This window comes from Vicia villosa, unplaced genomic scaffold (assembly GCF_029867415.1).
Source record: "Vicia villosa cultivar HV-30 ecotype Madison, WI unplaced genomic scaffold, Vvil1.0 ctg.000393F_1_1, whole genome shotgun sequence".
In the NCBI taxonomy this organism is placed as follows: Eukaryota; Viridiplantae; Streptophyta; class Magnoliopsida; order Fabales; family Fabaceae; genus Vicia; species Vicia villosa.
In genome coordinates this window covers 857,888-868,919 of record NW_026705177.1, presented here as the reverse complement: position 1 = coordinate 868,919, position 11,032 = coordinate 857,888, and the positions used below count along the sequence as shown (strand labels likewise).

The 11,032-nt window shown below is 35.6% G+C and overlaps 1 protein-coding gene across 2 annotated transcripts; it reads right to left on the bottom strand.

Annotated features, from left to right (window-relative positions):
- Window positions 1-1,433: 1,433 nt before the first annotated feature.
- Window positions 1,434-9,427, bottom strand: LOC131627697 (uncharacterized). 2 transcript variants are annotated; one of them, XM_058898535.1, is made up of 8 exons: window positions 9,288-9,427; window positions 6,516-8,254; window positions 5,218-5,406; window positions 4,874-4,969; window positions 4,623-4,788; window positions 4,377-4,506; window positions 2,537-4,300; window positions 1,434-2,437 (listed from the first exon to the last, which is right to left on the bottom strand). In XM_058898535.1, the coding sequence occupies exons 2-8, from the start codon at window positions 8,128-8,130 to the stop codon at window positions 2,012-2,014; spliced, it is 4,386 nt and encodes a 1,461-aa protein (XP_058754518.1). In that variant the 5' UTR covers window positions 8,131-8,254; window positions 9,288-9,427; the 3' UTR covers window positions 1,434-2,011. The 2 variants fall into 2 exon arrangements, with proteins under 2 accessions (XP_058754518.1, XP_058754520.1); XM_058898537.1 differs by having other exon boundaries at window positions 4,623-4,785.
- Window positions 9,428-11,032: the final 1,605 nt, after the last annotated feature.

Genomic DNA, 11,032 nt, shown 5'->3' with positions numbered 1-11,032 from the left:
ATTCCAGTACTCATGATTTTGATCATAGAATGAAGGAGACCACCTTCTAACTTTCTAACTCAGTCTCAATAGGTCTTCTATAAATACGTCAATTCTATAAACAAGAAAGAAATCTTTAATTTTACACAAATATAGTTCCTCACCTCTCTACGTAAGTTTTACGTAACATCCAAATATCCTAAACAGCTAAAATAACCCTACACAACAAAGAATTGTTTTTATTGTACTCTTTGGCAAATAGGATAGTCACTAAATTTAGTCATAATTTAAAAAAATGGAGAAGTTAGAATATATATTGGAATTTAGTCATATACTTAAAAAATATTCATTGAATGTAGTCATATACTTTAAAAAAAATGGAGAAGTTGATCAGGATAAATAAAAATAATTATATACACATATATTGTATGATACAAGACCATTGCATAAAGTGTTGTTTATAGTCTACCAACCAAAACTACTGGATATTATATAGCAAACATATTCCGGTGATATACCCCTATTTCCAATTATTAATACAACTAAATGTTTCAATTATTAATTATTTGATTTGAGGTGATACCCTACTTCCAAAACTTATATTTAAAATTTAAATATAAGTTGAAGTTTGAACACGCCAATCGAAATTCTTGGTTTGTGACCTTTGTCTGCAAGATATACACGCTCTCGACCACGTGCAAAGTCACGATAATTTTTCAAAAAAGAATAATAATATAAAGCCGCCTGATAAATGATAAGGTACACAATTGCAACGGTAGTTTTTGAATTATAGATTATGCTATTGTACTGTGTGTCATCGATTATGTAAGAAAACGATAGCAAGTATTAAATTATATAGGGGTGTGCATGGTTGGTTATTTTCAAAAATCAAACCATAACCATTTTAAAACCATTTAAATGGTTTGGATTTATAACCATAACCACATTTTAATCAAAATTGGTTATAAAATCGGTTATAAATTTGGTTATGATTATATAACCGGTTTTTAAAAAAAATCCAGTTTTGAAAATTATTTTTTTCGAAAATATTTTTTTCAAAAAAAAATTAATATTTTGAGAATTAAAATATTTGGATTTGGATAATAACCGGATTATAACCGAATCCAAAATAATTTAACCGGTTAATAACCATTTAATTATATCCGGATTATATGAATGGATAACCAAACCATTAATAACTAAACCGGTTAATAACCATTCAATTATATCCGGATATTTAAAAGTGGTTTAGGTTTGGTTATAGATTTGGACATTAAAACCGAATATTTTGCACACCCCTAAAATTATATATCAATAGACTATAGTTTGCAACTACATTTTATGGTTGAGATAAATACAAGTTTTATTAGTGACCACCAAATGTTTGATGTGGGCATTATAACTTCATTAGTTACCTTTCTCATAGACAAAAATATTGCATCATATAAAATAAATAAATAAATAATTAAATTAAATAATGAAATAATTTAAAATTCCATACAAACACATTCTGAATATTGTAAGTAATCTATTTCTTTTCTTCTATTTCAGAAGTGAAACACTTCCCATTATGTCATAAAATCACGAAAGAAACAATTTGCAAATCCAGGTATGTACAAAGACAATTGTGACAGCAAAGAGCCTCCTAAGATCCCTAAAATTGAGTGCACTTGTTTCCTTTCATGTTGATACAAAATTGAGTATTTTTGCTTCCCCACCCTGTCGTCCACCCTGTCATCTTCATTCAAATAAATGTCTGCAGTCTTTCCCCCCAGCACATCCCAACAGCTATGTCCACAAAATGGCTAGAACCAACACAAGCATTTGTCCAATGCAAGAATGTTGGCTTATCCACGTTACATGCTCTCTGTGGCTCATGCAGCATCCCCGAAAGCCCCCGCCCCCGGCCGATAGCTTTTAGCAGCGCAGCACCGTGGGATGAGTTCACGGAATGACGAAATCAAATAGTTCACTAACCCCCACACCGCCAAAGGTTTTGCTGCACAAGAAGAACCTGCAGATAAAGCAATAGCTATACATCTCTCTTTGCCATGGTTCCAGTTGAACCCTGCCTCTTCTGTATGCCATGCTGCCAGGCATCTCTGGATTTATCACTCAAATCATCTAAGGAATTCTCTTGTAAATACCGTGGTGGACGGTGGTTCCCATTTCTGGAGCTTACTGAAGCGCCATTCATCCTCTCGTCATCTTCAAATGGTGCTCCCACTCTGGATTCCATATGCATCTCCATTGATCTATTATATCTTGGCCCACCTGATCTCATACCCCTCATATTCAAGGGTGCCTTACCAGGTAATGGTGTGTAAACAGCTCCCTTGGGCACCAAAAAGTCCTTGGGAAGAGATTCCGTGTCCATGTAGCAATTTCGGGATTTTGCATCAGCAATCAACGCTTTCCAATCCTCGGAATGTGTCAGTGCATTGGCATTTCCCATCACCTGTCAATAATAACAAACTATTAATATCAAGCAAAAATTGTGGCTTTGTACATTTAGTTAAAAAAAACATAATGACATTTAGAAAGAGATTTGTAATACCCAAAGGGCCCTTCTTGCGCGCGTAAGGGCAACATTCATCCGACGTATATCAGCAACAAAACCAACCCCATGACCAGCACGCACACAAGACATAATAATCACATCACGCTCTTGACCTTGGAAAGCATCTACAGTGTTGATATATAGATCCTTCCCTTCTTCTGAATTTAAGACTTCCTCAAACTCGCGTTGGAGGCATTTCAACTGCAGCTTGTAAGGAGTAATTATGCCAACAGAAATCTTCCCCAGACCAAAAGACTTCACTGCTTTCTGAACATGCTCGTACAGTCGGAGACAATATTGTGCTTCAACTGTGTTGAGGTAGGAGGCTGATCCACCTCTGTGAGACTCCCGTCCTTGTCTGACATCATAGAATATATAAGGTCTAAGTAAAGGGTCTTTATAGTATGGTTCCTCAGGCAATTTAATCACACTCTCACTGTCACTAAGGCGCCCCTGATAAAAGTATCTAGAAGGGAAATCCCGGATTTGGGGATGCATTCTATATTGCACAGACAGCAACATTGTAGGGCATCCTGCTTGTTGGAACCTTTCAAAAAGACTTCTGCTGTACATCAGTGTTCCAGCAGCCTTGCTGATAACTGTAGCAGGGAGCTGCTGAGGATCTCCAACAAGAACACACCGTGCTGCCCCAAGAGAAAGAGGAGGAAGAACTCCCACCTCACTGGCTTGGGCTGCCTCATCAATGACTACCATATCAAATCCATGGGAAAGTCGAGAAAACAACTTGCGGCCACTGCTAGATACTGTAGTGAAAACTATTTCAGCTTCATTGGCAAAACTGGCCTCTAAACTAGCACGGGCCTCTTCCAAATTGAAACCACTACCAGGTCGAAACCTACCTTCCAAAACAGCAAGGCGAGACATCTCAACCAGAACCTTATCCCTGCCTTCAACTACAGATGCAAGGTTCTGCAGCAAAACATCACGATTCTGATCACGGGCCATGAGAAGGTCAGGGTCAACACCAACAGATCCTTGGGAGCGTACAGCAGCAGCAGTAGCATTCAGATCTCTATGAAGACAATGCAACTGCTGAGTATACTGAGCTTCGCGATTTCTTAACTGTTGCATCCATCCAGAAACTTCTTCACGAGTCTTGACCAGAAGTTGTTCAGTTCTCCGCTCAACAGAAACTGCTTGGGCAGCACGTGTCTGAGAATCAACCCCAACCCGAGCAACATCAGGTCGATATACTTTCATCTCTCCATCAATAAATCCACGATCAAGAACACGGGAAAGAAGCTCATCAGTGGCAGCATTAGAAGGAGCACAAACTAACATTCTAGGCTTTGGGACTAGTTTAGGCAAAGTTCTTAACAGATTTTGATCCATATTTTGAAGAACTTCATCAATAGATCCTGTGGGGGCATTCTCTGAATTGAGCTCATTAGCGTGCTTGTAGCTTTCAGGAGCTACATGCTTAAGCAATGAGGTGTAGTAGTGTTGATACTGCACAAGGTGAATGACATTCAACATTCCCCATACTGTATGTGTCTTTCCTGTTCCTGGAGGTCCTTGAACAAGAGTAAAAGGCCAAGGATCTTGCCTCTTTGTTGCCACACTACTTGTACCGGCAGCTGTATGCATAGCTGCCCATTGGATTGCTGCCAACTGGGGTTCATTGAAGGTCCTGCGCAGGTACTCAACGAAGTTTGGCGTGAAGCATTCAGGCATTGCCGGGGTCTGCTGCTCATATTTAGGAAAGTGCTCAGGACTAGGCTTTAGAATTGCAGTTTGCATCTGTCAAGTGAGAAATTAGTCAGAACTGCAAATCATGATGCATTGCTAGATAAGCAAATATTTTGACTATATATACCTGCATATTTAAGCGACGAAATGCATGTAGCGCAATATATTCCCTCTGTGTGGTAGCAAGAGAACCAAGCACTGTGAGATACCAGATGCTTCCAGTTTGAAGTTTCCTTACGATATGATCATCATCACCCCTGAAGAAAAGAACAATCTCATCTGAGTACAAGAACAGAACCAAGAAAGTACATATATATTAACTGAACAATTGAATGGGATCTTTAACAGAAAAATTTGAAGGAGTAATACTTGCCTGCTAGGATCATAAGAATCCCCTACATAGTAATGGAGTATTGCACCAGGAGGGTCACGGGTATCAATAGGTATGTGCCGTCTAACTGTACCCACCACACGTCCAGTGATTTCTGATTCCCCGCCATCGTGAGCTGAAGATGAATTGTTCTGCTTGGGTCTGACTGCTTAACACAACAAATAAAATATCAATATTTTTTATCAAACAAACAAACAAGAAAAAATGGCTCTACTAGATTAGCGAAAACAAACCTGATCCAGGCCTGGGGGACGAAAGAATTGCAACATCACCCTCCTTAAATGACCATTTGAAATCGTGTACTGGAAGTACTTTCACGTCATACCAACCTAAGAGAGACATGTAAATCAAACCCCCAAATTAACAAAAAACAAAGGGACAATCAACTGATATATCACCAAACTGTGGGATCATGTTTGTTGAACCTTGCAGGGAGAAAGCAAGAAACACGTCCTCAAAGTATGGCTGAGTACCCAAAAAATACAAGCACAATAAAAGAAAATTAAACTCCTTGAAGTTGGGAGAATTAAATTCCGGCATACGTATGGAGAGTTTAAATTAATGTTAAAAACTGTACCTCTTTCTCTTGACTCATTTGCCTTTACTCGCACCATAATATGAGTATCCCTTGAAACTGTTTCTGTTGATTCTTCCCAAGTACTGTAAAGTTGAGCACGGCATTCCTCAAAAAGCAAAGGCTCAAATACTCGAACATACTCTTCCACTGAGTCAAACTTCCCAGGAACACACTTCAAATCGGTCTCTCCTGAATCACAGAATTTTCAATCAGTTACCAATAAGAATAAATAACTTACAATCAAACTTTCAAAGAACTAAAGGATGCATCCCAACTGACTCAGCATTTAGTGGGACAAATAACCAAATAAGTAATCATCAACTAATATAAAAGCAGCAAATGCATTCTAGCTCAACGTGTCGGTATATACTACAACACATAAAGGAAGGTTGTTTTAGATAGTCAATAGTAAACTTAAAAATTAGCCAAATCTTATGTAGTATTATTTATATACAGCCAAGACTTTAATCCATGTAGCTGAACCGCTTGGGAGAAAAAGAAGCTGTTTTCGTGTTCATATACAGCCAAACCGTTAACCACTATACAAACTACCAAGATATCAGAAGATTTGAATACCTATGAAACAATCTCTCTATTGAATAAGCAGGTATTTAAAATGTACATGTAACACTTTCTGATGAAGAATGTGAGTAGCATGTGTCTACCAGTTAACTGTGCAGAATGTTTTCCGGAGTACTTCTAAAACTAACATTATTGTAAAACCATCTATAACATCTTCTAGATGATGTAAAAGCTATGGCATAAAAAATTTTGATAAGACATAAATAGTAACAAGTTAGCATTCAAAACATTAAAGAAAAATCTCAGAAATCAAACAATCCCACACATTATTGAATAAATTCAGTAATCAGCATAGAGAACTTGGAGAAATAGAACATGTAATAGTTAAAGTTATGATACTGAATTGAAGTAAAGTATGAGGTTGCCCTTCCACCAGTTATCTTTTGTTCTTTCTCGAGAAACAAGACAACTTGAGAACCATAACACAGAGGCATATGATGGTGATTGGATACATAAGGAATTCATGAAAACCAATGAAAGCTATGAAATCAATATCAAATTCCATTCCAAAAACAACTACCTTTGCATGTCTCTCCAGTGTTATGATTCTCACAGTGTGATAACTGGAGGAAGGGAGCAACAAGATAAGAAATCAGAAACAATTCAAATGCAAAGAACAGCAAAATTCAAATCCAAAGAGATCAGATCATAAGCATTTATCAATAACAGTATATATTTGCACTCATGGTAATAATATTTATACGAACAATTGGTACCTGGGTGATGCCAAAACTTTTCACTGGTAACCTCTCGAATGAGGCGTTCAACAGATGAGTCCTGGGACTGGTAACTGGCAGGGGTCTGCTTCTTGATAGAGTGATGTTTCTTGTTTACCGGCCTGACATCATTGGAGCTTTGACCACTCTGTCCCAACTTCCTATTAGAACCAAACGCATTCTTCTGTTGCCTCGACTCTGTCTGTTGTTTCCATGATCCCTGTCTTGGTATGGGTGGTAAATTCACTTCCATAGGAGGTTCAGTCTCACTGTTGATTCTCCTATGCCTACCAAATGATCCAGAATTATCACTATTACAATCAGATTTAGGTTCATGTGTTTCAATTTGACTTACACCTTCACCAAAAGAAGAGTCTGATTGATTCTGATCCTTAGCTATTCCAACCCGTTCAACTTGTGCAGGAACAGTACGAACTTCCTTCACAGTACGGCTTATAACTGGTGATGAGAAAGTCTGTCTTCTAGGTGTTGAGGTTTTGATGGGACCAGCTTGCTTGACATCTTCCAAGTTAAGAAACATGGTCTGTCTACTACGTTTCTTTCCCAACATTTCCTCTTTGCGTTGGTCAATCCTTCTCTTCCCGGGAATATTTGCGGACCTAAGTGCATGACTTGCTTCAATACCTTTCACTTCTTTTTGCTTGGGAACTATACTGGGCTCCTCCTGTGGATCAATAGAAGCTTCACTTTTTATATTGCTAGCTGAATTTAGGACACCGTTGATTTTTTGTTCACTGCTATTTGATTCTAGACCTATAGAAGCCTGGCTACACTTTGCATCATTTATACTATTAGAATTAGAATTCTTGATATTGTTAGACTTACTGTCAGAAGCCACAACACTTCCATTCACCATTCCAGATGTTGCTTGCTCTTCTGGAGCCTGACTTTTTCGTGGCAGATTATTACCTCCATTTGCATTAGCATAACCCTCCTCCTCAGACCATTCCCCTTCTTCCCTTTCTGTAGATTGAGCATTTGCCGAACCAGATTTCTGAGATTCCATAACATTCACGCCCTCCTCTTTTATGGACTTAGAGGGAGCCTTTGCACCCTGATATCCTGCTATCATCAGCCCAGCATCCCCACCAGACACACTTGCAGACTTAGAGCGAATAAATGGTTGGAATCCCGAAACAGTTGAGGCATGTGAAAATGCATGATTATTCATTATTCCTTTGGCAACAGTAGAAGCTACAGATAAGTCAGTTCCTTTGGCAGCAGTAGAAGCTACAGATAAGTCGGTTCCTTTGGCAGCAGTAGAAGCTACAGATAAGTCGGTTCCTTTGGCAGCAGTAGAAGCTACAGATAAGTCGGTTCCTTGGGCAGCAGTAGAAGCTACAGATAAGTCAGTTCCTTGGGCAGCAGTAGAAGCTACAGATAAGTCAGTTCCTTGGGCAGCAGCAGTAGAAGCTACAGATAAGTCAGTTCCTTGGGCAGCAGTAGAAGCTAAAAATAAGTTAGAAGTATGGGAATTTGTTGACGGCTGGGTCTTTTGAGGCTGGAAGCAGAAAACACCATCCCTCTCATCATTATCTTCTGAAGGAGGCTCATTAAGGTCAAAACTAAATATCGTTCTTCCTCCGGAACCCATCTTATATGCATAAGGATGCAGGCTAAATACTGAATAAAATGTTGAACAGGTGCGTAGCTTGTATAATTATAATTTTTAAGCGGCAATATACATGACATGCCCACAATGAAGAAAGATGGTAGATCTGCAGGTATAGCACAAGAAAAAAAAAACAGTATTATAAATATACACATAACTTTGAGGTACACATTATATCACCTTAATATGCAAGACAACAATCAATAAAATCAAAAAGCAAAAAGCATAAAGGAATAAAATCAAAATCACAGGCTATTATCTATGAAACATATGACAACAATTTGTATCCTACCCTAAAGGTATGTATGAACCTAAACAAACTACATGAGCAAAAAGCATAAAATCCATAGCATACCAATCATCCAGATTAAAATAAATGAAAGGAAAAAAACAGAAACAAGACATATAAAGAGGGAACCCCTTGATAGCATATCAAAATCAAAACCTAACACCTTGATAACACTACTAATACTAAGAACATCTAAAGCTAAACAACCACGCAGCCATCCAATCCTATTTATCATCAATCACCTCCTTCTCCACCAATACCAATAAAAGAGCTCACATTCAACAATCACATGACAATTGAGAGAACCCAATTCCACAAAGGTCAATAAGATGCACATTCACATACACATACATCAACCCACAAAACAGTTCTGAACTCTCATCATTCCAGATCAAAAAAGCCACTAAATTTCCCACAAACCCCCAAAAAAAACACTAGAAAACAAACCAAAAACTACAAACCACAGTGAAAACAAACAACAAATATCTAGGGTTCCAATTTCAACAACTAAACAATCCACACTACCTTTACCAAACACCCTTCCAATCCAGATTCAAAATCCACATATATAATTAGATCTTATTATCCTCACAAACACCACACAAATAGAGATCAATCAATCAATCAATCCACTTGTCCTTTCAACCTAACCATCATCGTCAAAATAAAATAATGCACAAATCTAATTAGTCAACCATATCCCTCCATTCAGTATCGTTCAATTCACCACCATTATCCACAGTTCCAAGATTTCATTCACTGAAAATCATCTACCACCGACCAACCCTAAAAATTGATCGAAAAATAAATTCGAAAATCAAAATTAGTCTCAGAGAGAGAGAGAATTTACCTCTTCTCACTTCCAACAAAAAGAGGGTTCGCTCTCAATAGGTGCAAGTTGAAGAGAGAGATTGTAGAGAGAGAGAGAGAGAGAGAGTTTGTAGAGAGAGAAAGAGCGAATACGTTTTTGATGAGGAAACGAGGGTGTGGTGTTGGGTTTATATAGGAAAATATCGATCTCATCTCGATCATCGGAGTTTTAACTGCTCACCGTTAAGTGATTTCCGTCAAAGGGTAAAATAGGTACTTTAAATGGTTATTTAATGAAAGGGTATAATGGGAATGTTTGGGCGTGTGTAGGGGTAGTTTCGGAAATTATATTTTTTTATGGATATAAATAACAATTACTAGCACGAACCGGAGCAAGATCTCATTAGGGGAGTATGGACGGCACGCGCAGCGCGTGAAATATTACTGTTTGGTTTATTATTATTTTTTATTGATCAAATATTTAAATCAATGAATTTTTTTTAAAATAGTAATTTATGGTTAACTGAATTTAAGATAAATAAAATAATAGAGAGAGATTTTATTAATTATGATGGTGAATTGTTTTTTTAAGTTTTATTATAAAAAAGTTTAGATGAGTTGAAATTTAGGATATATATTTCAAGGATTAATGATTTTTAAAGTATTTGATATAATTATATTTTTTATTAATTAAAAAAGGAAAAAGTCTTTGATACTTGTGGTATGATTTGGTAATTTATAGATAATCTATATTCTAGATACATTCAAAATTTTATTTTATTTTAAATAAATTATTATTAAATACTTTTATTGTTTATGGTAATGAATGATTTGATGACAAAACATAACCAATCAAACTGTAGGATAATAGAGTTGCAAATTTTAAACATTAATTTGTATGCGTTGAAAAAAAGTGCACACGTTAAATAATTTCATTCAAAATTCTTGATAATCTATATTTTAGATAATTCAAAAAAAATTGAATTATCAATTATGAGTTTAAAGATAGTGCACTGTCAGTTTAAAACAGTTTTACACATACAACCAATCAAAATGCTTTAATTTCCCATCAATTATATATATTTTAGATACATTTAATATTTTATTTTATTTTAAGTAAATTATTATTAAATACTTTTATTGCAATGTGATTCAATGATAAAACATAACCAATCAAACTTTAGAATAATAGAATTAAAAAGTTTAAAGATTAGTTTTTAAGCATTGAAAAAAAATACACACGTGGAATAATTCCAAAAATATATTTATAGAAATATTTTGTATTTCACGAATTAACCTAAGAAATGGCTTTGTGGTGTACTTTAATTGGATTCTTGCATGAAAAAAGTTTACATTATCAAATATCAATCTATATAAATTAATTCAAAAGTTTATAATTTGATATGTTATATTGTTAGTGTAAATATATTTTATATTATTAATCAATTATAAGTATTTAATTATTTAAAAAATTGAATATATTCATAATTATTTTTAAAATCATTTATTTGATTGGCTATAATTTATTGACATTGTAAAAAAAATATTTTCATACAGTATACAAATTAAATTTTAAATTACAAAAAGAAAATGTAATCTTTGAATTTATATAAACTAATTTTAAAGGTATTTATAAGTTGAAAATTTTACATTGATATTCTAGAATCTTATTTGTTTATAACTATTGAAATGACTAAAAGAATTAAGATTTTCTTTTCATTTAAATATCAAATTTTGTATAGTTTTTTTCTGCTAAATTTTATATTCATTCTAGAATTTTCATTG

What these genes read in the sequence shown, in the direction of transcription:
- LOC131627697 (XM_058898535.1), bottom strand. Translation starts at nt 8,130, where the DNA reads ATGGGTTCCGGAGGAAGAACGATATTTAGTTTTGACCTTAATGAGCCT. An exon ending in GATTCTTATGATCCTAGCAG is followed by an intron (nt 4,507 to 4,622) that starts GCAAGTATTACT and finishes TCTTTTCTTCAG; the next exon opens with GGGTGATGATGATCATATCG. An exon ending in TTCGTCGCTTAAATATGCAG is followed by an intron (nt 4,301 to 4,376) that starts GTATATATAGTC and finishes CTCACTTGACAG; the next exon opens with ATGCAAACTGCAATTCTAAA.